This window comes from Arvicola amphibius, chromosome 12 (genome assembly GCF_903992535.2).
Source record: "Arvicola amphibius chromosome 12, mArvAmp1.2, whole genome shotgun sequence".
Taxonomy (NCBI): Eukaryota; Metazoa; Chordata; class Mammalia; order Rodentia; family Cricetidae; genus Arvicola; species Arvicola amphibius.
This window is the reverse complement of record NC_052058.2, coordinates 15,975,200-16,001,621: the sequence shown is the minus strand read 5'-3', so window position 1 is coordinate 16,001,621 and position 26,422 is coordinate 15,975,200. Positions and strand designations below refer to the sequence as shown.

General features: G+C 46.8%; 1 protein-coding gene across 1 annotated transcript in view; it reads right to left on the bottom strand.

Moving 5' to 3' along the window:
• Positions 1–970: 970 nt before the first annotated feature.
• Positions 971–26,422, bottom strand: part of Smyd3 (SET and MYND domain containing 3) — a 560,425-nt gene continuing 534,973 nt past the window's right edge. Inside the window, exons 11-12 of the mRNA XM_038349799.1 lie at positions 16,359–16,467; positions 971–2,453 (exon numbers count right to left, since the gene is read on the bottom strand). Coding sequence (XP_038205727.1) covers positions 2,352–2,453; positions 16,359–16,467 — 211 coding nt within the window. The 3' untranslated portion in view covers positions 971–2,351. The remainder of the gene's footprint in view (positions 2,454–16,358; positions 16,468–26,422) is intronic.

Below are 26,422 nucleotides of genomic sequence, written 5' to 3'. Positions count from 1 at the left end.
GAGACACAGGCCAAAGGGTTGGAAAATAGAAAAGACAGCAATAACAGAGAAAGCCAGTCCATTTGAATAGTGGTGAGAACAGTTTACTGGAGGGCAACAGAGCTTTCTGCTCTGCCCATTAACACACCGAACCACAGATTCAAGCAATTACAGAAAACAAAGTTCAAGAAAATAATAACATACACAAAGAATTATAAAATGCTCACAAAGTTTACACAAAGAGCTGAGTTCTGTATCTTTTTCTTTTTGTGTGAGGCTTACATCCCTTCTCTGGTAACGTCTGATATGACCTAGAACTGGGCTTTGAGATAAAGACTCCTGTGTTGGAGAGGTATTCAGAAAGAAAGAAACGTGTGCAGTTATTTATCACAGAGGAGTAAATACAACCTCAAACTTCTGCTTCTTCACCAAAGACTCAGAACAGGTAAAACCATCTTTGGCAAAAAGAACGAGGCCAGAGGCAACATGGGGCCTCCCTTCATGATGTACTACAGAGTCGTGATGTCAGAAGCAGTGTGGTCATAGAGTAATAAGATATACAAGGACCAGTGGGACAGAACAGAGAGCCCAGAAATCAGCTCACACACCTAGAATCGGTTTATTCTCAACAAAGGTGCCCAAACGGTACAGGCTGAGAGGCTCGCCCCTTCAGCAAGGTATGTAGGAAAAGCAGCCACCACTTGCAAGAGATGGAGACTGAACTCTCATCTGTCATTCTGGACAAAGACTCAACTCATGATGGATTAAAGGCCAAATGCAAGATCTGAACTGGAAACATGCATGGAGACATGTCAGTATGGGCAACTGTTATCACAGATGCTGGATAAGCAATGGGTTTTTTTATATTATTATAAAAGTGAACAAAAAAAAACCCAAAGACAGACAAATGGTTACAGCACATGAAACAAGAGAGGAAAAGTCAATCTACAGAATGAGAGAACTGCTTGCCAACTATCCTCCTAATGAAGTGTTCATAGCCACAATACATAGTATATTTCTAGTGTGTAGGGAATTCAAAAAACAAGATTCTGATTACAAAATGAGCAGCTGCTTTGCGCAGTTACAAGCACAGGAGGCACAATCAATATCATCAGTCATCGGGGAAACTGAAGCTACAGTGAAATATCAGATGCGCAGTTACAACGCCACTAGAGCCAACGACAAAGCAAGCACGACCCCCAGGTAACAAATGCTGGCGTGACCATGGAGCAAAGGAACACTGTTGGTGGGAACCTAAATCAGGATGTCAGGTAGCCCTATCAAAACAGGACCCCATGGGATCTAGCCATCCTACTTCTAGGTACATGTCAAAAGGAAATGAACTCTGTAACCCCCAAACATACTTGTCTGTCCACGTCTACTGTGAAGCTACTCATCACAGCCGAGGCTGTAATCACCTTAGGCCCTCACCAACACGCACAAGGAAAAAGGAAGGACATGTAAATAGCAGAATATTATTAAGCTGTAAAGATGAGTGAGATTCTGTCATCTGTAGCACAATGAACAGAACTGGAGAAAATTGTATGAAGTGAAATAAGCCAGGGACGGAGATGAGTGTGACCCTTTCTCCCTCGCGTGTAAAAGTCAGGGTGGGCAATGTGAGAAACGTGAACTGTAGAGGCAGGGGAAAGACAGGGAGGCCAGATTTGTCCTGGTAGGTGCACATTAGACACGTGTATTCAGGCACTGCAATATCACAGCGAATCACATTATTTAGTACACTTAATACATGCCAATGAAAATAAAAGAACAACAATAAAAAATCTGCTTCTTGACAAAATGGACATCCGCTTGTGTTTAGGAGTAGAGGTGAAAATGACTACTTTAGGCCAACTGCCTCTATACACATCCACGGAGGAAGTTCTAGCTTATTCCATCCTATTTCTGTTTTCATTTGGTTTTTTGAGACAGGGTCTCTCTACAGAGCTCTGGCTGTTCCTGAATTCACTGTGTAGACCAAAATGGCCTTGAACTCACAGAGATCCACCTGCCTCTGCCTCTTGAAGGCTGGGATTAAAGGTGTGCGCCACCACCACCCAGCCTTTCATCCTATCTTCTGTTAAGTTCCTCATTTCCAATGCTGAGATTTTAAACATCCAAATCACCCAGGAGTAGGCAAAGCCAAGCTGCCAGATGGCATTTTCAACTCTTTTCAACTTTCGTATTTATTGTAATGGTTCTGCTTGACCATGAATGGATCTTCTCACAACACACCACAGAAACACAGTTACCCACATAAACACAGAATGGCATTTTCTACAGGAGGTTCACATAGCAAACATCACAGAGTGTGTGACCTCAATAAGGCGTTCGACGAGGGTGCGCCACCTCCCCTGTCCCTCTGGCTGGCCTTAGGAGGCTCTTATGTTGGCATCACATTCTTCCAGGAGAAGAATTAAATCTTCAATCAGGCTGTGCTCTCGTCCATGGGTCACTTTCATAATGTCGAAGGCCTTAGGATAAAGGAAAGGTGACAGATTAATATCTCAAAACAGGCAAGCCCCTGCCTAGGTGACAGATTAATACCTCAAAACAGGCAAGCTTCTCACCATTTCCCAACGATCTAGGGGCCCTGTGGCCCACAGGTGAGCATCTGATCTTTAAGAAGCAGGCAGCACTAGGGCTCACGGAGTCAGAATACAAGTGGCATGGGGGCTGCCTGGGTGCTTAGAAAGTGGGCTCCGCACTGGGCACCCTGGGGCAGCCATGATCTTAAGTGACTAGACGAATGTACAGGTTTATGTGGGTAGTGTAGGAGTTCATTAATTCTCACCAAGACAAGTCAGTCACATAGAAGAATAAACAGTAAGTTGCTTCCTCCTAACAAAAGGTTTTAAAACTTCCACATATTTTGTGTTGGGGGGCTATGTGTGTGCCACATGTGGGGGGGGGGACAGAGGACAATGTGAGGAAGCCAGTTCTCTCTTACCCTGTGGGTCCCAGGGATAGAACTCAGGTTATCAGGTTTGGTGGCAAGCTCTTCCATCTGCTGTGCCATCCTGTTGTCCCGTGACACTTTTCTTTTTAATCTGAGTCACTATGTACTGTGCACACACATTTTAAATTTTCTTCCTGGTGTGTGCCAGCGCAGTGGCAGCATGTGGATGATCCCTTCCTTCAGGCTCCATGTCCAGTCTGTTACTAAATCTTGACATTCAACCCTAGGATACTTTGAAAATTGGGCTGAGTTTGTGGCTATTCCAGTATGAGAGTCCAGAAACCAAGCAGGCACTGTGGAAAGGCTGGAGACCATTTCCACTATGCTCAGTTCCATGACCCGGAACTGTGAACATAATCTTATTGTTCTTTGCTCTACTGAGTCTTTGGATGGTTTGCACAAGCAACGAATGGATCAAACAGCAGCACTATGCACTGTTCAATGGGAGGCAGGGTGGGAATAGGGAAGGGAATCCAAAGCTATCGCATCCAGTGTGACTGTGTTCTAAAGACCCTTCGAGATAGTTGTTGTCTGTGAAGCACCACGTGATGGGCTCCAGGACAACCAACGCACCCTGCAAAGCACACATGCATCCCACTGGGCGCAAGTGCCGTGACTCCCAGCAATCAGCCACTGCCCACCACTCTGGGTTAATCTAAAGTCAGCACGATTGCCACTTACAGCTGTGTATAAGTCTACCACGTATAGTTTACAGACATTAAACTACTCTTGAAAATTTAGGTCACTTCCAGTTGTTTTTGATTATGACATGACTCAGATCTTCCAGCTATGGTTTCCTGTTGTTATTGTTGTTGTGTGTGTATTTTCCTTTTCCTTTTCCCCCCTTTGTTAAGTATTTGTTGAGATAAATGCTTAGGGGTGGAGTTCTTGGATTCACGCACCTTAAAGCCATAGAGATTTTGGAGCTGGAAAGCACTGAGTATGTCTCGCAATGGGACCACTCTGTCCTCACTACAGCCATCAAGACAGAAACTCTTGCCTCTACAGAGGGAAAGACCGAACGCAGGGCAACAAAGCTCTCTGACTGATGGCCTCTGCCAGCCTGAGCTCCTGGCTTCCCTTCATGTTTCTGTAGGGGTGTTCCCTTTAGGGCTAAAAACAGAAAACAAGTAGGCTCTCTCTGTCTGTCTCACTCGGTCTGTCTGTCTGTCTCTGTCTGTCAGTCTGCCTGCCTGCCTGTCTGTCTGTCTGTCTCTCTCTCTCTCTCGTGTGTGTGTGTGTGTGTGTGTGTGTGTGTGTGTGTGTGTGTGTGTGTGTTAGAGGGGCAGGAGGTGGGGTTACATTTAGATGGCAGTAGGAAAAAAAAGGAAAACTGAAAGAAAGACCTGATGCTCGGGGCTTGCGGAAGCAGTCAGGCCTACAGGAGGGGCCAGGACAGATGAGGGAACTTGTTTCTTGTTAAAATCCGCACAGGTCTGTCCTGCTGCAGTTACTGCACACATATCCTGAGGCAGGGCTTGTTGGAGGAGGGGGAGGAGAGGAGCTGCCCCACCTTGCAGGCCACCAACTCTGAGAGATTAAAAGCCAACATCTGGTGCCTCATGTTTTATTCTCTTTTCTCTGCACCGCCCTGGGCCCTCTGCTGTGCTGGACATGCTGGGTGCTGAGGCAAAGACCTGCATGATAGTGTCATTACAGAGGCTCCTGGATCAGATCCTTCATGGCGAATTCTCCAAAGCTAGTGTGGCTGTCCTGCCCCCATCTGCTTACCTAGGGCTGGCTATGCTTGTGTTGTACAGGGGAGGGTGAATGTTCTCTGGGAGAGCCCCCTGCAAAACAGGCCCTGGCCCTGCATCCACCCCGAGAAAGGGCTCTCCTGGCACAGTGCCCTCTGCTGGCATGTTCTCACAGCTCCTAAGCAGACCAAAGGCTTGGCCTCATGGTTGTCTGGGCCTCTCTGTGACTGACAAATGGCAACGCTGTCTTCTTGTCACCCCGACAGTGGAAGGCTGATCTGTGCTTTCCCAGGCATCTTTCTGCTTCCAGTCTTCCTTCCTCACCACCCTCCTGCAGTTCAAGTCCTAACCAGAATATTCCTGTCCACTGAAGAGGCAGAGCTGCCACCTGGTAGCAGGGCAGGTGCCCATGCTCCACTGTGACTATGACCACATTGGAGCTGCAGGACCCAGAAGACAGGGAAGCTGCCACCACCTGAGCTCACAGCACCACTGCCCAGACAGCTTCCTGGAGGCAGGGTAAAAATGCCTAGCCAGAAGCCCTGATCAGAAGAAACAACTCCAACTCACTTGGCCTTCCAGAGGGCAGAGTGGGATTGCCTAGCTCTTAGCACCCTGCCAGCGTCCTCTCTTCCTGTCCAGTACAGCCTCTAACTGTGGACAGGGCGGTGACCATGAAGAAACACAGTGTCCTGGATATCACTTTTAGACAGCCTGAGGAGGCTAGGTGTGGCCCACGTCAAGTGATGCTGGCTGTGCTCTGTGTCCTCTCATTTGCTGGGGACCTCAACACTAGGATCATATGGAAACGGGGCGTTAGTGTTCCAGGATTCTGCACCACAATGACTAGAAGCAGAGCACAGGAGTATGGGGAGATGACAGAGGACTAACGTGAAGATCACAGTGATAGTAGTGGGTAGGTGGGGGATAAAGGCCAAAAGTGCATCACTTGTGTAGAAACCAGAGCTTAGATAAATAAATAAACAAGATTTTCTCTGAGGGATAGTCTTATATAGAGGAGAAATGGAAAGAAAAAAAGAATGGTAAGCCTGCCAGCGACGTTTATGTATTTGCAGTGTGAACGCTGTGACATGCTGAGCAGGGAAGACCTGGTGATGGAGAAGAACATCTGGTCCTTGTCCCGGATGCCACTTGTATCTACCACGGTCCCCAGGCAAATACCTGCCTGGGACAGAAGACAGCCCTGAGTGCTCGGGACACCTCTTCAGCCTAGCTGGAAGAAGACTGTTTCCTCTCCCCGAGCCCCCCAAAATGAAGCTGCTGTAAATCTTGGGCAAGCCAGAGCAACCGTTGCCAGGAGCTCTGAGTCTCCCTGCGCTCAGCGCCTCCCAAATGCTACACATGTGCACGTCAGAGAGAACAATTCCAGTTTAATTTCCTGCAGTGGCGTATAAAACAGATTAAGGAAATATAAAATTGGAGCAGGCTCGGTTTGGGGAAAGCATCTCACTTTCCATTAAATTTTATTTTTTAATGGCAGCATTTAAAGGGAGCCTGCATACAATCAGGCACGGAGGATTCATTTGCAGCCTCCAGTGGGATGTGCTGCACCCACGTACGAATTCTAAATGTCACACCGGAAATGGCAATGTAGATTGTCTGCCACATGAGAGGCACAGGGCTCTCTGCTGAGAAATAAAGAAAAGGGCCCCAGAACTGATTTCCATCTCATCCTATTTTTTAAAGTAATTTTAGAATTGTGGCCATGTATTAAATAAAATGAATGAGATCAAATTATGATTTAAAGTTGGAAACAATATGGCTTTCTTATTAATTTTTAATATAAATATATTAAGCTTATCAAGGATCTCATATGCTTTCTACTGTGAGCCTGGGGAATGCAATAAATGACTTCCCCAAGCATGATTTAAATATGGATATAAAAATAAGAAGGAAAAGAAACATGTGCAAGATAAGGGCCTTTAGATCAGGTCACCCTAGGGGACACTGAAGCGAGTTCTCCTCTTCTGTCCATCCCAAGAAGAAAGCCATGTGTGTGCTGGGGGAGGTGGCCTGGGCATTCAGTAAGGGACATGCAGTGGAGTTATACCCACAAGCAATTCCAGAGCCACTGAACCCCTTTGCAATGGGCAGTAGGAAACCTCAAAGCCTCTGAGGACCCATGTGAGCTCAGCAGCTTCCCTCCAGACCCCATTCCACTCTACCCCTTAAAGACTCACTGCAAGTGTCCATTCCCCTTGCAGGGAATGCGCTGGGGGAGGCAGCCTATCCTTAGAGAGGCCACCTGCCTACTCATTGGCCCTGTACTGGCAGGCAGTTCCAGTGAGTCTGGGTTCCTGCTGTGGAGGGGCTGGAGGAGCTGTGGCCCTGTCAGTCTGGACCTATGATGTCATCACGGTGAAGGCAAAGTGCTGGGATGCCCACAGGAGGGAGGGTTAGCTCAGGGCTGCCCGTCAGCAGCAGAAAGAACATGCCAGGAAGAGGTGCTATTGTTGGGACTGGAGGGATGGTTCAGTGGTTAAGTACATTGAATGACATTACTCTTGCAGAGGACCTGAGTTCAGTTCCTGGCACCCACAAATCAGCCCATAGCTGTCTGTAACTCTAGGTCAAGAGATCTAATGTCTTTTTCTGGCCTTCATGGGGACTGCATGCATATGGTACATACACATACATTCAGCAAAACACACGCACATACACGCACACAGTCGCACACATACACTGAGTTGCTATTGTGGTACTATCTTTATATAATAATGCTTTTAAAAGACTTATTTCTATTTTATGAGTTGAGTGTTTTGCCCGAATGCATGTATATACACGGAATGCTTGTCTAGCCCCCTCAGAAGCCAGAAGAGGGCAATGGACCCCCTGGAATTGGAGTTGCAGGTGATGTAAGATACCATGTGGGTGCTGGCAACTGAACTGAGATCCCTTGAATCTCTCCAGAATCAACTCAATAAGCATTAACATAGTCCCCAAGGGATCTGAAGGAGTCACACACATTCCCAGGACGTTGGTGTCATCAAATGAATACATTTAAGGCATGACTTGGGCTGCAGTAGTGGTGGGACACTCCCTCAGATAGAAAGGGAAGCAGATATTTGGTCTGTTTCCAAGTACTGTTTTTAATTTCTATTTTGATTCCACTGGGGTTAGAGAATTTACTTTGTGTGACTCTTACACTTATGAACCTTTTACATTTATTGGTACTTGTTTAATGACCTGGAATATGGCATGTGTTCTACTATGACATATGTTCTTTACACACTTGCAAAGGATGTCTATCCCGCCCTTGTTGAGGGGGGCATTTTATAAACATCACTAAGGCCCGACGGACCAGTGGGAGGAATAATTTTCCTCCATCTTTGTCGGTTTCCTGCAGAGTCATTCCCGTCAACTGTAGACAGCAAGGCCTCACGCTGCTCCTCTCCTAGCGGTTTTCTCGTTTCTTTCGGATCTATAGGTTTGGTTTGGTTGGGGTTTGAGACAGAATCTGCTGTGCTACCCAGACTGTCTTGAACTTGCTAGGGTGCACAGGCTGACCTCCACCTAGTAATCTTCCTGTCTCGGGCTCCACAGCAGAGTCTTTCCCCCCACTGTTTGAAATCATGCGGTTTGGGGCAGGCATGTTTGGTGTTATTATAGCTTCTGAGTAGATGACTACATCTCCATTATGTGATGCCCTTGGTCTCTAGAAAAGTTTTCTTTGCCATGAAGTCTACTTATATAATATAAATATAGCCACTCTGATGTGGGAGGGTCTTCTGTTTGAGTTGATTTCATTGGTTAATGAAGAAACTGCCTGGCCCATTTGATTGGCCAGCCCTTAGGTGGGCGGAGTAGACAGAACAGAATGCTGGGTAGAAGGCAGTGAGGCAGACGCTTTAGGCAGTCGCCATATGCAGTCGCCATGTTTCTCCTCTCTGAGATGGACGCAGGTTAAGATCTCTCCTGGTAAGCGACCAACTCGTGGTGCTACACGGATTACTAAATATGTGTTAAAGGAAGATGTGAGAATTAACCCATAAGAGGCTGAAACTAATGGGCCAGGCAGTGTTTAAATGAATACAGTTTGTGTGTTGTTATTTTGGGGCATAAGCTAGCCAGGAGGCCAAGAGCCAGGCGGCAGGCCTTATTCCTGCCGCTCCACACTACACCACTCCAGCTATCTTTTGATTATGTTTTCATGATGTGTTTTCTCTCTTTTTACTTTCAATCTGTCCATATCATTATATTTAAAAGAGTTTCTTATAGACAGTACATACTTGGGTTACTTTTGAATACATCTGTTCTATTAATCTTTGCCTTTTAGAGTATTTAGATAACTTACGTAGATTATATCACTCACAATGTAGTTATTACTACATTAGAATTTTAAATATAATTTTTTTGTTCTTCCTTTTTGGTATTTGTTTTCTTTTTTGAATCCCCCTGTGATCCCATATCTATTTTGTAACATGTCATTTAAAGATTTATTTATGTAGGAACAAATCCCCACGTAGTCTAGGCTGGCCTTGAACTTGCTGCGCAGGTAAGAATGACCTTGAACTTCTCATTCTACTGCCCCTCCCTCTCCGGTGCTGAGGTTACATGGGTGCACCACCACATTCCTGTAAGGAGATGCTGGAGATTGAACCCCCAGGCTCGTGCATGCTAGGCAAGCACTCTACCAACTGAGCTATGGCACCCGTCTGTAGTGTCTTTGAGTACATTCCTTTACACAGCTTTTTAAGAAGTGGTTGCTTTAAGCCACCCCCTCCTTTCTCATTATAGACTAGTGGTGTCCTCGCTTTAGCAGCTGGAATCCGGTACAGAGACCTCCCTCTTCCCTCTCTTTTACCTTCCCCCTTGGAGTGTAATTATCCAGCTGTTTTCACTACTTACTTCTAGAATCACCTCAGATGGCACTACAATTTTGGCTTTGACTGTCAACACAAAAAACTGAAGGGAAGAAGGACCAATCTGCTTACTCACACTTCTGCTTACTGTAGTCTTTCTTCCTGATGTTTCGATATTCCTTCTTCTATTGTTTGCCTTTTGTTTTAGAGGATTTGGGTGTCGATTCTTTTAGGAGGGATCGGATGGTGATAAGCCCTTTTAATTTCCCTGAGATTGTGAACTGCTTGATCTCCCTCTCAATGTTTGGCAGAGGCTATTATTGAATCTGGGTTTGGGGGTTGTCAATTCTTTCCTCCAAGTACACTTGAAAACACTGTGCCATTTTGAAGGCTTTCTGGTGAACCACTCTGATTCAGGTTGTTCTTCCCCTATCGGCAGGACTCATTTATCCTGTTGCTACTCTGACGACTGGCCTGGGATTTTAGTTCTATTCGAGTAACAGATCTGGGTGTGAATGTCTTTAGGTTTAAATTGGGGGATTTACTTTTGCCAAATTCAGGTAGTTTTCCATCACTTAAGAAAACTATTGCAGTAAAATCTGTAAGTACTAGCCCAAAGTTTATCAGGTTAGCTGGCTCAGCTGTGTCAGCTTGGTAACAAGCTCGAGTCATTTGGGGAAAAGGAACCTTGACTGAGAAAATGCCTCCACCAGATTGGCATAGGCAGGGCAACCAGACTAGGAGAATTCTGGGAAGAGGAAAGGCAGAGAAGCAGTCACAAGCCAGACACAGAGGAAGCCAGATGAGAATGCCTTACTGAGAAAAGGTAACAAGCCATGTGACTAAACATAGACAAGAAGTATTGATTAATTTAAGTTGTAAGAGCTAGTTAGTAATAGGCAGTTTATAATTAATAGAAGTCTCTCTGTGTTTGCTTGAAACTGAAAGGCTGTGGAACTGGGAGGGACAGGAACTTTCATCTACAGAGTTTCACTCTTTTTAGGGCCAAATAATATGCTTTTGTGTGCCTATAGTTATATTTTTACTCCTTTTAATGCATAATGTTTATTATTTTGGTGACATTCATTTTGTTGACCCCTAGGTCTTCAATTGCCCAGTTCTTTGTCATAGTCAAGTAACCACTGCTAAATCCAAGGTCTTAAGGTTTTCTTTATTGGTTTTAATCTGTTTCTAGTTTTACTGTTACATTTAAGATTTTGATCCACTTGAGTTACTTTCTCTATGTGGTGAGGTGAGTCTTGCTTGATGCCTTTGCATGCAGACATCCGGTTCTCCAGCACCACTTGTTGAAGTGACTGTCCTCTCCTTATTGAGTGGTGCTGATGAAAATTACTTTTCCATATGTGTGAGGGTCTCATTCTGCATTTTTACTGTGTACATATTGGTCTATGTGTCCACCTTTATACCAGTTACACACTGTTTTGATTACTATAGCTTTGTAATACATTTTTCCTGAAATCAGGAACTGGCATTCTCCAATTTGGTTCCTTTTTAAAGATTTGTTTGGGCTTTTTTGTTGGGAATAAGGGTGTCTTTTAAGTTTTCATGTGAATTTTAAGATTATTTTTCTATTTTGTAAAAAAAAAGATGATGGGAATGTGTATATTATTCTGAGCCATGTTGATATATTCAATTTTCCAGTCCATAAGCATGAGATGTCACTGCTAATATCTTAATTACTTAGGTTAATTTATAAGTATTTTATGGTATTACAAATGAAAATATTCAATTTCTTTTTTGTTAGTATATAGAACCACAAATGGCTTGTGAATGTTGACTTTAGATTATACTAATTTACTAACTAATTTATTAGTTATAATGTGTGTGTGTGTCTGTGTGTGCACACACATATGTTTTCAACATAGAAAAAATCTGTCATCTGTGGACAGAGATAAAAACCTACTTTTTCTTTTCTGGTTTGGATGCCTCTACTGTTGCTTCAAGTACTTTCTGTATTTGCCCTGTTTCCCTTCTCCTTCTGGGAGTGTAATGTCAGATGGCTACCATTACTACTCACCTGTCCCCAGGACCCCAAGGCCTTGTTCAATTTTACCTTTCTATGCTTTTCTTCCTGTGCAATTGTTTTCAGAGTGGGCAGTCCTTCCTTCTGTCTTTGAGTTTCCCAGTCCATGCTGTGACCTCCCTTCCTGTGCTGAGTTCCTCTCTACTATTTTGCTCACTGAATTTATGGGCTCTTAAATTTCTATTTGCTACTTCACATTGTCTCTCTCTTCACCTTCTTTCTATGTTTTTTTTCATTTGTTTGGATAGTATTTGTAATTGCTCACTGGAGCATCTCGATAATGGTATTGTAAAATCACTGTCAAATTATTTCTATGCATCTGCTAGCTCAACACTGGCATCTGCTGATCGCTGCTGAAGATTAAGACTGGTTCTTTGTACGGTGGGTGATTTTCAACTGAAATGCGGACCTTTGGAGAATCTGAATTGTATGCAAACCTTGTTCCACCCGGCTGTCCTGGGTATCACTCTGTAAGGGGTGTAGGATGACCATTGATGGTGCCAGCCAGAGACCCAAGTCAGGTTTCCCACCCAGCTCCTTGCCACTACTGAGTTTAGCATCGCTAACAGGGAGATTGATGCTTATTTGCTTTAAGATGGCTTTAACCACTCCACCTGCATTTCGTCCATCATTTGATTTGGCTGTTGTGAAGGGCGGGAAAGCAGGGTGCAGTCTGGGGTGGAGACCAGCATGGCTGTGCTGTGGGATCTGTCTAGATGAGTGGGTGCTGCTGACAAGTGTACAGGAGTCATAGGAACAACTTCAGGGACCTGAAGCCTCTACTTCCTGTTTAGGACCAGGAAAAGCCAAACGGATCCCCATAGCAAGAGGAGAAGACACACAGTGAACCTGGGTAGCAAAAGTTATCTAGGAAAAGGAAGGGTGACGGTGTGACTTCTGCTGGCAAAGTACCACAAGCAAAGGAACCAGGCTGGGACCCAGGGTGGGGAGTCAGCAGCAAACAAATCCACAGAAAAACGTCTGCCCACTGACGGCGTAGCTGAGGCAGGTGGCCCATGATGGCCAAAGAGTCAGATTAGTAACAAAAGCCTTTGGAGGAACCTACGGGAAGAAAGGAGAGTGGCAGAGAGGAGAGAAAGCAGAGGGAGCGCTGTGCAGGGCCTGCAGGGCTGCTGTGAGCAGTCACGAGGAGCGGATTTCAGCTGAGCTATGAGCAGACAGTGAGCTGGGTGAGGGGTTCCGCCTACAGGACGCTGGGTCTGAGCTGAACCGGTGACACGTTCCTGTTCTTGTTTCTGAAGACACTCTCAGACCTGTGTCATGCTTGGGCTTTGAAACCGTATGGAAGCTCTTTCATTATTCCCAGGATGTAGCGAGGGCGTCTCTCTGAAGAGGGTGGCTCTGTTAGAAAGGGTGAAGCCAATGGCTTCCTTCCTGCTTTCCGGCTGCCTGAATGCCGAGGGAACTCCGGAGGAAGGCTTTCTGTTGGAAGCCCCTGACCTGCACCTACACTCGCAGGTCATACATGTTCTCACGGGCCAGTGTAAGTTTGGCTCATCTGCTAGGAAATGCTCATCAGAAATGGTCAAGAGGAAGGCTGCTACACACACCACTTAAAGAGCAGGGCCCTGCTGGGGCTCCTGCTCATTAAGAAAGTCATCCACTCCAGCACAAATTTGTCAGGGTGGATGGCACATGTGTCTGTATTTGACACCATCAGGGGATACGGGACACATAAGACACATCAGTCCCTTGAGGTAACACCCCAAGATGAAGGATGTAGTTGTTCAAGAGGAAGACTGGTTATGACCCCAAACTGTAAACACAATTAATAAAGGTTCCAGAGCATAGTCTCCAAATGCTTGAGACTGGCAAGCCTACCCTCAACACTACCTCAACCACATATCTAAACAACCCCATAGAAGAGTTATTATCCTCATCTAAAAAATAAAATCATAATCAGAGAGACGAAGTGTCTTACTTCAAGTTATAAAGCTACAGGGTTGCACTAGAACCTGAGCCTGTGACTCTAAACCTGGCACCCTTGGTGCTCTGCCATGTTGCCAAGGGACATATTTGCTCTTGGGGTTCTCATAAGAACATACCAGAAGCTTGGAGACTTATCTCAAGCCAAACAGTGTTCGGAAGAAGCCTGGGCCTGTCTAGAGTGAGACAGGTTGTCTTGGGTGAGACCATGTTCTAAAATCAGAAGCATGGCGGATGACCCCAGGTCCCTCCCAGAACACCCCTCACTTGGCCTTCCTCAGCACTCGGGCTTATTTCTGGTGCCAAGAGCAGGGAACGCCAGGCAGACTTCCATCAGAAGCTTCTGGATAGGGTGTGGCGACCTCCCAAGAAGGGGACAGGCATGATAGAGGGTAGAAGTGTCACAGAAACGGAAGGGTTACCAAAAGGTTCTGGCCATGGCCTGCAAGAATCCTCCACGCAAGCCATATCACCCATAGGCCCACACTGAGATGTCCGCGTGCACTGGCTCACGGTTGTCTTTGCAGCTGAGGGTATTTAATACCCCCAGCATTAGCTCTACAATGATGGCAAGAATTCAGCACCGGTGAAGAGCGGAAGAGGGCCAGACATGCTCTCATGTCTCCCCAGCTTGCCTCCACAATGGCATCAGAGATTCAGCTAGGCTTGAAGGCATTTCTGAATACGGAGTGTTTCCAGAAAGCATCATCTCCTTAAAAGGGACAGTTGAGAGAAGGGAGGAGTCTTGCATTCTAGTGTGGATTCTTAAAACCTTTTCACATGTCTGTCTCCTCCATTAAACTGTGGGGACGATAATGGGTCTCATTCTAAGTAGCAGCATTATTTAATCAGCTACTCACATTGAATTAAGCAGAATACACAGAACTGGCTGTGCCTCAAAGAGATTTAAATGGGCTTTTACACATCTCCAACTTAGTGTTTCATTTTCCAAACATGAACAGAAACACCCATCTTGCCTTCAGCTGTCATCTATCATGAGGAGCAAGTATAGCCATGTATGGATAAGTCCCACATATACTGAGGGGCCAGTTTGATCATTTATGAAATACTTACATGCATGGCAACCCTGGGTTGGATACATGATATATGTGAGAAGCTTTCACTCCATATTGTTTTCTATTGGAGCCTTCACTCAGCAGACCAAAGGAAGTGTTTTCTGTCTAGCTGGATTGACTGGTTGATGCATACTTGACCAGACAAGAGAAGGGAAATTCTCCCCCAGACTGCAGGAGATTGTCCTTGCATTCATCTGGGGAAGATGCCAAAGAAAGAGGGGGGAAAGAAGGGAACCTCCAAGCAGCCCCAGTACTGTTCCCATTGGCTGATGGCTGATGTCGGTTAGGAAGCAGGGATAGACAATGTGGCTGGCGTGCAAGTTGGAGTTAATAATCCCTTAGGCATTTATCAGCTTTCTTGGCTAAAAACGCCATGGCATGGGCTCAGTCAACCTCTAGAGACTACTCCCCGGGAAGCCTTGCAGGGGTGCTCAATCCTTCTACCACTGCTTTTCTGGCACATGAGTACTGGGTCCCAGAAGACCCTTCAGGTGTCAAAGAAAGCCCATAGTTCAGGTCTCCTACGACCCACAGTGCAGGGCCCAGAAAGGCAACTGACTGCCATGAACTGCAGAGAGGCAGTCTGAAGGTGTGGGAAAGCCAAGTCTAGAGAGTCCCGGGCTGTTCTGGGTAGAGAAACTTGTTAAGAGGGTGAAAACACGCGACTCCAGCAATGCGGTCCAGCAATAACCCAGGTCTTCACTGCATTTTCCAACGCTTCCTGCTAAGAATGTATTGATTTTTCTCCCTCCTTCCCTTCCTTTTTCTCCAACAACAAATGCATTCTTAGTTCTGGGTATTTTGCCTGATGCTGAGCTAGTTACAGGGATGAGAATCAGTGACTTCCAGGTTGCTGGGGTTGGGAAGTGCTCCACACGCACCGCCAGCAAAGAGTTGTAGGAACCAAGGAAACAAAGACACTGGAGTTGAGCCCTGAAGGACCAGAAGGGTCCTGCCAGGCCCTGGAGGCGAGGCGGTACATTTAAGGTAGAGTCAGTGTTGACACAGTGGGGAGAGGAAAGGGGGGTAAGAAGAGACATACCGTGTTCAGTGAATGTGGAGAAGGGGGATTTGTAGGTCAGGGCACACGTGTTGTGGTGTTCTGAGGCTCACACCAGTTTGTAAGAGTGACTATGAGAATCCTAATTAGGAGCCCAGGGAGATGGTTCAGTAGGTTAAGTGTCTGTCATGCAAGCATGAAGACTTAAGTTTGAGCCCTAGAGACCATGTTAGAAGCTGGGTGTAGATGAGTGGACTTGTAATCTCCAATGCTGGGGAAATGGAGACAGTCAAGTCCCTGGTGCTCACTGGCCAGTCGGCCTAGTCCAATCAATGAGCTGCAAGTCAGAAAGATCCTGTTTCCCCCAAATAAGGTAGATGGCTCTTGAGGAATGACAGATGGCTGACCTCTGGCCTCCACATGCATGTACACACACTTATACAAGCACCTACACACATGTGTGTGTACACATGCACACATAATACACACGCAGGTCGATTCTGTACTGGCAGTGTAAAATGAATTACATTTGGGTACATTCCTACCGCAGAAATTGGCAAGTGTTACAAATGTTTTTAGAGATGGTTGTTAAACATTTACCAGCATACTCCGGTGCGTGCGCGTGCGTGTGTGTGTGTGTGTGTGTGTGCGTGTGTGTGTGTGTGTGTGTGTGTTTGTGCGTGCGTGTGTGTGTGTGTATGCGTGCGTGTGTTTGTGTGTGTGTGTGTGTGTGTGCCCACACACTAAAACAGAGCTTGGCGATCACCAAGTAGAGGCCTGGCAACAGCTAGAGGAAGGTACGCCAGGCAGAACCCAAGCCTTGGCACACTCACCAGCCTCAGATTCTTCATGGCTTGGGGAAACATGCCTTGATGCAGCTGCAGCTTGCCAACTTTCATCACTTGCACACCTCGGACGGGGTGGCTTCCCGGGAAAAAGATCCTGGAAGAGATCAGAAGGGCAAACAGTGTCAGTAGCTCTCGTCTTCGCAGCCAGTGTTGCATCGGAAGACTGGGAAACAGGGGAATAGCTGGCTGTGACCGTTAATCAGCTCCTGAAGGGAAATTAATGTGCCATCCAGAAGCCAGTACTGAGAGGAACTGATATATAACAGTCTTTCTTCAGATCCCTAGAATCCTTATGCCCTGGGAATGGGGTGGGGTGATACAACTGGATGGCTTTATGGCTAACACTAGAAAAGAGAAACCTATCTGGACCTCTGCAATTCCATCTAGAGGTTCCCATCGTGCACTCTGGAATATGAATCTGATCCAGGTCCTCTTTACATGAAGTTCCAACACTAGCCTGGCTCCATCAATATATATATTTGTGGAATAAATACAAGGGATCTGCTACACAGGAGCATTAACCACAGACTGCATGGGCTCACAGATAAGGCATGGCGGAAGCAGGGAGAACACGGGGCCAGTATTTTCTAAGAGATGGCTCTAAAGATGGCCATATGACCATCCAGGCAGGGCCTCCCTCCTCTGGAGAAGAGCAATGGAGGTGTTCCCACATACTATCACTATATATTTGTTGTCTAAATGGGTGAGGATTTCTTTGATTCCAAATAGAAGCTGCCACAGCTCCTCTACAAAGCCCTTTGACTGAGTCTTGGTTGTGGCGCCCATCATGGTCCACCTTCCTCCAGCTCCTGTGTGCTTACTTTCGCCACTGGCTAAGATACCCCAGTCTGGATAAGTTCTCACCACACCCAACATGTAGAAGCAACTCAACTCATACTTGGGGTCTTTTGCATTGTCTCGGTTTCTTCTCCTGTTTCTGTACTAGAATGTCATGGCAAAAGTAACATAAAGGAGGAAGGATTCACTGACTGACAGTTCCGAGTGACAGCCCATCCACACTCAGAAGAGAATAGCAATAAACCCATCCATGCTGCTACTCAGCTTGCCCTCCCCATTCTACACAGCATGGGAGCTCGAGCCAAGGGAATGGTCCTGCCCATCATTAAGGGGGTCCCTCTGCCACATCAGCACAATCAAGACAATTGCCTACAGACCTTCTCAGAGGCTGACCTGTCGACAGCCCCACACAGGGGGGCCCAGAGGCATGTCTCCTGGCTGTGAAGTTAGCAATTAATACCGATCGTCACAGGCATAGAGCACAGCATAGGATGGGCGTGGTGGATCAAGAAGGAGGACTCAGCACTGTGTCGTATCATGTTGGATCCTACGGCATTGTCTACTCTGCCTCCAACAGGCTCTAGGCCAGTGGTTCTCAACATCCCTAACACTGCCACCCTTCAATACACATCCCTAACACTGCGACCCTTCAATACAGTTCCTCGTGTGGTGACCCCCGACCATAAAATTATTTTCATTGCTACTTCATACCTGTGATTTTGCTACTGTTATGAACTGTAATGTATAAGTTTCTGGCAGACAGAGGTTCACCAAAGGGGTTGTGACCCCACAGGTTGAGAAACACTGCTCTAAGTGAATGCCAAGTTTCTGATGTCTATGAAGGATCATGTCCGGGCTCGAGAGGAAATACCACTCTGGCCGGACATGAGTGTTTTTCTCGAGGCCCAGTGATCCCACCAGACACAGAGAAACATTCATACGAAAGTTAAAACAACATGACAGGAAGGAGAGTGATTTAGTGCTCAAATCCTGCGAGTCATATACTCAGTTTCAATTTGTTGGCCTGAGTGGGAGGGAGAAAATGATAGAGCAGCTAATGCAGAGAAGTGACCGGTGGCTGGGCGGCTGGAGAAGGATGTGTGCGGTAAGCTGGTACCCAGAAATGTCTGTGCTAGAGGAAGAAGGATGGGCATTTAGACAACCAGGAAGAGTAAGCAGGACACACTCCCGATGCAGAGATGGAGGCACCTGTTTTTATAGCCCACGGGCACACACAGTCCAGGAGTTGTTGGCAGTGCTGGCCCCGTGTGGCTCTGCTTCAGCTGCCCTTCATCTGTGAGCCCACTGAATCCATGGGAAAGCTCTCCTGTGTAACAGGTCCTCTGCACCTCCTCCCCTTGCTTCAGCCCCTCCCCCATGAAATCGGATATAGAAACCTATCCATTCACGCTCTTAAAAAAGGAGATTGCCAACCCCGGGGCAAGCACAGTGCCACGGAAGGCGGCCCAAGCCTCTTTAAAGACCCAGAAAGGGAGGAGAATGGGAACAAAGCAGACACCTGGGTCCCTGATCACCTTCATCTCTGGTGTATGCTACGGGGTCACCCATTTCACCTCTTGTCCCTTCCAGAATGAGCATCATTATGGAGTTGTATGGAAATGATTTCAAGAGCCTCAGACAAAAGGCTTAAGTGCAGGACGCCATTATCAGAAGGTAATTGCCCCAGACACGTTTCCCGGAAAGCACACCTGGATTTGGGATTTTATTTTATTGCTGTGAATATGGTATAGTTAAATTTAAAGGCCAAAAAGTAATTTTATACTAATAATCTCTCCGCTAAGTGGGCGTCTGTCGTGTCACAGAGCAGGAGGAAAGAAAATCTTCGGTTCGGCGACGGCAGAGAAAGAGGTGCATAATTACGCCGTGACAGGTACCTGCCTCGGTCACCGGAAGATCAAAAACTGAGTGGAGTTTCTTAAGGGAGGGCGAAGAGGAGGTTCCTGTGGGGAGCGGGGGTGGGGACACCCATCCAAAAATTCAGTGAGCTGGCTCTTAGTCAGGGTCTGCCAGGGACTTTGGTTGCTGGAGGTCTCCCAGCTGACATGTGGAACTGGAGTCATGCTTACTGGCTGGAGCAGCACCCCCGGGGAGCGCAGAGGGGGGCTCACTCATGCTGGGTGGCCCACCTGGGGTGTGGGCTTTCCATGAACCTCCCACACAGGGAAGTGACTGATGAGAGTGGAGGGTCTGCCGGTTGTCACCTACAGGGCTATCGGGTGTCAATCAAGGCTACACAGAGAGCCTGAAGGTTTGCTGGGGAGGAATGGGAATGAGGGTGTGAAAGTGTGGGGGGACGGCTGTGAGATGCCGGGTTCTGGGTCCAGGACTTTCAGGCTCTGCAAGAGCCCAAGGTGTGTTCTTACCCTTGGTGGACACAGAGTTAAGCTGGAGAAATAAGGATTACATCACAACACAGGCAGGGGCATGAGTATCCCTTCCTCTCCCAGACACAGCACAGATGTTGGTGCTTGGGGAGCAGCAAGGACCACAGTGACTTGGGGAGCAGGCAAGAGGGAGCTAGTTTAGACTGAAAGGTGGGGTGCTGGGCTCAGCCTGTGGGGCACGGGGTAGGGCAAGGCACTCTACCCGTGGCTGGGAGGCTGGATGCAGATCTGGAGGGGAGGGGCCTGAGGCCAGGCTGTCCTTTGCAGACATGCCCAGCTCCCAAGTCAATGGCACTCTCTTGAGGGCGTGAAAAAAGCTTCACCAGATAGGGAAGACCGAGAACTGGAAAAGAAGCCCTCATGTCAGAGACACTAGGGTTAAAAGAGGTCACAGAAAAAGAAAGATTTGAGACAAACAAGGTCATAGAGTTGATTCAACGGGATCTGGGGGCCTGCTGGGATACACAGCCCCAGACTCAGAAACACCTCAACAAAAGCACACGTGAGAACCATATAACACCACGATCAGCTTACAAGGCATTGTGTCCGTCTGAGCATTACACATTTTCTTTTTATAAGAACGAGGCAAGTGGGCTAGGCGGTGGTGGTACACGCCTTTAATCCCAGCACTCAGGAGGCAGACACTCTGTGAGTTCAAGGCCAGCCTGGTCTACAGAGAGAGTTCCGTGGCAGGCTCCAAAGAAACAAACAAACAAAAACAAAACAAAATAAAACAAAAACAAAAACAAAACAAAACAAACAAACAAAAAAAGAAGGTGGCAAGCAATCCCGTGCCCCAGAAGGCTGGGCCTATGATGCAAAAACTGCTCCAGGGCTGTTGTGAGGACGTGCTGGAGGGCAGGGGTCTGACAGAAGGACAGACAGCGCGTGCACAGCTTTAGTTCCAGTTGTTTCCCAGTGTAGACACACAAGGTCTCGCTCTCAGCTTTAAGCAGAGGCTGAGGGTCTGGGAATTGGAACAGCTGACAATTCAAAGGACACACAGAAAGAAGCCCATGCATTCATTGCCTTTGCTGCGTGCCCGGTTTTCTCCATGTGAGACAGCTTCAGTAGTGGCTGAGCTTGCCATTTACAGGGAGCCTGCTTTTAAAACCTGAACACAAAGCATTTGCTGGTTCTTAGACGAGAGCTTAACCTGCCTGTTGAATCCGCATGAATATATAGAACTAGTTGTATGGGTTTTAGCTGAGAAATGTGGACTGGTGATGGAGCTTGAAAGACCAGCTTACAACTCCTGAAAATCTGCTCCAGGGAGAAAATGTATCACTAGATCGAGCTCCTAGATGAAAGGATGCTGGGGAATCTTCCAGTGTTGGGTTAGGCTGCTGCGATCTGAACCCACTGCTCAGTCACCAACGTGGGGCAGGCAACCAGACATGGAGTGCTGTCTGATGGGACGCAGCTAAAACTATTTGGCATTACCTATACAGCATCCTTGCCAAACCAAACAGAAACCAACAAACCCAAACAGAATCTAATGGAGCCCATAAAGTTAAATTCCATTTTATGGGAAACACAAGCGATAAAGGAGAGCATAGAAGCAGCTGGCTGCACTGAGGCTGTGGGAACCCACGGTACTCAATGCAGGGTCCTTAACAGGTCATGGAAGGAAAAGGAAGAGATGACAAGGGAGAACAGTTGGGATTTAAAAAGACTTAAGAGATGTAATGATCACATGTAATATGCAGGCCTGGTGTATCTTGATTCAAACGGAGCAATGATTAGAAGGCCTTTCTCAGATATCGAAGGAAATCTGAGCAGCGATGGCATTTGAGCATTAAGGGAATGTCCACCTGTTTTGTGTTAAATGATGTAATGTCTGAGATGTGATTTAAATATCTTCAGCAGAATCCCGTTTCCCAGCAATGGTGGATTAGCTTGCTTCAGACCGACTCCTGCTACGAACAAGAAAAAAAGTGGTAAAAATATCTTTAAAACCCTGATTGAAGGTAAGCCAGACCATATGAGCAGCAGGGTCCTAACGGCTCACAGTTGTGGAAAGGACTGGAAGCTTAGGGAGGTGAGGCTGATGAGCAGAGCTACTACTTACTCCTTGTAGCTTTGAGAAGAGAGCCAGGGCCAGGCAAGCCAATCAGCTGCGCAGTGGCTCTGATGGCCTCACCGACAGGGCACACAGTGACCTACCCTGAGGACTCAATAAGGCTTCCATCAGTGGCTCCCAAAGGATTGCGACCTAGGAATAGTGTGGTAGACAAGAAATGGAGCAGCCGCTACCCAGAATGAATCACTTAATCCAAACCTTGTCTGAATTAAGGTGATACCTTTTTACCTTGATTGTTAGCAGTAAAAATGGGCTTCTGTGAATGACAAAGCATCATCGAAGTCTTGAGCTGTCTGTTCGGTTTCTCTGTATGATATTCTGCACTCAGCACAACTCTAAGCAGGTGCACAAGAAGACAGCTGTCAGAAGAGCAAGGGAGAGGGAACACACATAGAGGAACAGACCTTTGTAGAAAACATTTAGCTTCTGACAAGACTGTTCAAAGAACCATAATATGTCAGGTGTGGTGGTGCACACCTTGAATCTGCGTGTCAACTCCAGGGGCAGAAGCAGGCGGATCTTTGTGAGTATGAGGGTATCCTGATCTACACGGAGAGTTCTAGGACAGCCAGGCCTATGTAGAGAGACCCTGTCTCAAACAAGCAAACAAACAAAACAACAATAATTAGTATATTTCAAAATTTAAGTAATAAGGAAGAATATTAACAAAGATCAGAATTATATAAAAGTTGGCAACAGAAACTATTGAAGTGATAACTTAATAATTTAAGATCAGATTAGTCCTGGATCTGCAAACTGGAATGCAGGACGAATGGATGTATTTATCCTAATTCATAAGGGGGAAATGCATGCTAGCTGGGATCTCAGAGGAGAGAAAGGAAAGAAGTGGGGCAGAATGAAGTCCGAAGCACTGAGTGTGAGAAATTTCACAAATAATAAAAGACAGCAAGACAGATTCAAAGAGACTGCGCCGTGAAGACAGTTCACCAATGGGAAAGAGCTGGGAAGGTAAGCGATAACACATAACAGGAGCCAGGCACCGGGTATGAAGGGTCATCCTACTACTGCAGCCTGCAAATGTCTGACAGTTTTCTTAACTGAACCAAAACGAAAGCGCCCGGTCACTGGGTTTTACATTCCCCTTCAGAGATGGCAACGCCTTCCCTTTCCCGAGCCTCCACAGTGTTCAGGCTCACTGCTCACAGGCTACAGACAACCTTGGGTTGACTATATTGATGAGGTTGCTTGACTACAGCCTCTGGAGCAGCAGTGCCCTGGAGAAGTTCTGCACATCTTCTATGTGAAAACGAGCTTGGGGACAATCCCACCCCACAAGAAAGCTTGACAACCTGGTGCAAAAAGCAGGTATTACAACTCTACCTTTCATGAGGGAGGGAAGGAGGGAGGGAGAAACAGACTCCTATAGCCACAAGTCTCCAAAGATGCTGGCATTTTATTATATTCTGAGCCTTAAATCAAATTGATTCACACAGTGAGTGGGGTGCAGCGCTCCCCCACTCTGTTCTAGACACAGGTAAAATGGCAGAAACAGCAGCTTGCACTCAATACTGAGATACTCGGCTGATGTGGGAGGGTCTTCTGTTTGAGTTGATTTCATTGACTAATAAAGAAACTGCCTGGCTCATTTGATAGGCCGGCCCTTAGGTGGGTGGAGTAGACAGAACAAAATGCTGGGAAGCGCCCTGCCTCTCCTCAGGGAGACAGACACGATGAAGCTCCGGCCCAAGATGGACATACGCTGAATCTTTCCTGGTAAGACACCATTCGTGGTGTTACACAGATTATAAAATATGGGTTAGTCAAGATGTAAGAGGCTGAAACTAATGGGCCAGGCAGTGTTTAAATGAATACAGTTTGTGTGTTGTTATTTCAGGGCATAAGCTAGCCAGTGGCCGGGAGCCGGGCGGGATGAAAAGCAGGCCTGCCCGCAGCCCCTCACTACACTCGGCTTCAGGACTCCAGTCACCGGGAGGAATCAGCATCAAACACCATGGGTAACTGGGACGGCTCTGTGAGCAGCCTCAGGCTCCTCCTGTGCGCCCCAGGCTCTGTTTAATTTAAAGCAGCTGTTGTATGGAACTTATTTATGTCTTTGTGACAGGGAAGCTTTGATTTGTAACAAATAACTTTTTGGTTGTTTCCTTCTCCTGCTCCCTCTGACCCTCTCTAACAGGAAACAAAGCCAGAGAGGAAAGACAGACCACACTGTCCAAGAAGCCCTTGCTGTGGCCTCACTTAACCCACACTATTAGTCAGGAAAGCTGCTAATCCCCGAGTGGATGGACCATCCCCGGCACTGGGGAGATTGGCTGGGATGCCCACTTGCGCCTCAAACCCTCAACTCCTGCTGTACCTATGACACAGGCTACCAGCGTCCCATGGCACCGGGAAAGTCAGATGTGTCCCTGCTACCTCTGTGCACTTTACTTTGTGTGAGAAGAACACTCACAGAGTCACACTGTAACAGGACCTGACAACATTTCAATGAAGTCTTTCTTGGGTTTCTTTTATGCCACAAAATTAGTGAGCAGGACCGTTTCTGTACACAAAATAACACATCTCACATTTCACGTCTCTTACACACTTCCAAGTAGGACCTTTGCCCGAAAGGTGGGGCTTTCTTATTCTTACAGATCTGAGGGTCAGGGGTCATTTGTGTATGGTCCATTGTTGAGATGAATCTCTAATTTTTTTTTTTTTAAAGAATCTGAAGAAGCTTTTTGTTTAGTCTAAATGTCCAGGCTCCGGAGCAGAGCCTGGACGGAAAAGCAGCAAATTAGAGAGAAGGAGACAGAGAAGAGGGCTGCAGCAGCTTTGTGTCACTCCATGTCACTCACCACTGCCCAGGTCTAGGGAAGCGACAGGATAGTGTTGTACGCACTAGGAAAGCATACAACAATATTCAAACACAAACTCTTATATTCCTCAGGGCTGATAAATATGGGTTAATTAGTTGTAGGGCACGGGAAAATCGCTTGACATTGCTGCAGAGTTTAAAAAATAAGGATAGAAAAATAATCTTTCCAGAGTACAGGAACCAGAGGTAGGTGACATCTACACCGAAACAGGATTTGCCGGGCACCACAGGGCCACAGCACACATGACCTGTGATGACACACTCTAAACCTGCGCAAAAGCAAATCAACCCAAATCCCAGCCTGGAAGGGGACAGGGCTCACAAAGTCCCACCACTTGCCTGGGAACTATTGGTAACTGACGGCTGCTGGTAGAACAAGCGTCAGTTTCTTTCTGGCACGTGATCCTGGAGAGGCTTCCCATGCTCCAGTAGACAACCCCACACCCGCTCCCATAGAGGTCCAGAGCATAAGTGGCTTATTTCCCAAGAGCCAAAAGGCTTGCTTAGGTCCTTTCTCCATTTGACTGTTCTTTCTAAATTCAGGGTGAATGTGTGCCCACACAGAGAGCCTGGCTGAGGCTGGGACAGCCAGGCTGCTTCTATGCACAGGCAGAGTTGTAAAGAGATGGGTGACAAGTCTGAGCCAGGATGTCTGGATTCTGATGTTTCTTTAAAGACACTGAACTGAGAACTGAGTGCCCATGGCTTACGTCTGTAACTTTCAGATCGTCTCTGTGTTTATGCGTGGTCAAACCACCCTGGATGCACTCCTATCTCACCAAATGATTTGGCTGACTCTTCACCAAGGGCTGGATTTCTGTCCTGGTTTCCTCTCCCCTCTGCCAAACCTGCTCCTCCTTCCCCCTCCCCTCTGCTGCCCACTAACACTATGATGCAAAGTAGGAAACTGTCCTGCAAACTGGACAGAATGCCCGGCCTGGGACCACATTCCACTTCGTGTTAGTAGCTTTCTTTTTAATATCCCTAATAGTGACACAACTGTCCTTTGCCTCTCTCGAGGCTGCTGGAGATCCTGTAGCACCATTTTAGGGTATGAATATCTGATGATGTTTTTAAGTGTTTTAAAAAGGCCATCCAAGATAAACAATTACACAATGACTGCACATTAGTTATTGAGTCCTGGAGAGAACATGGGAATGTGATTTTTACCAGGCCATTTTCATTGGTCCTCCACAATCCATTCTTCCTTACTCTACAGGCAAGGAAAGCCAGCTCTGAAGCTGAGTGTGACCGCTGAAGCCTCTTGGGAGCTGAGCGCACTGACATGGCTGAGCTATTTTGCCATTACCGTATTGGGAAGAACTTGTAAGTGGAGTTTAAACATTTATTCTTCTAAGATTTTAAAAATATTTATTTGAACCTTTTCAAATCTGAGAAACTTTGTTTCCATTTTGTTTCAAATACAGTAGCAGGCTAGGGACCACCCTTATTCTTTTTTGAAAAAATGCAGTACATGCTATGAGATGGTAAGAGCTGGAAGGGCCCCTGAGAAGCAAGTAAGATGGTGCAATGATTGTGGGGCTGGCAGGATGGAAGAACAAGCCTGGTGTCTACCAAACCAATGGGTCCAAAGGGAAACCCTCCCCGATCAGCAGTGGACAGGAATGGAGCGGTGGCTGTAGTATAGCGGACCTCTGCAGCATTACGCTGAGTGAGAGCCGTCAAAGGAGAGCGTGCATTGTGTGCTGGCTAGTTTTCTGTTAACCTGACACAAGCCAGAGTTATCCAGAGAAGGGAAGCTAGACTAAGAAAATGCCTCTGTAAAACAGGGATTACACAAGTCTGTAAGGCTTTCTCTTAATTGGTGATTGATGGGGGAGACCCAGCCCATTGTGGGTGGGGTCATCCCTGGGCCAGTGGTCCTGAATTCTTTAAGAAAGCAGGTTGAACTCGCCATGGGGAG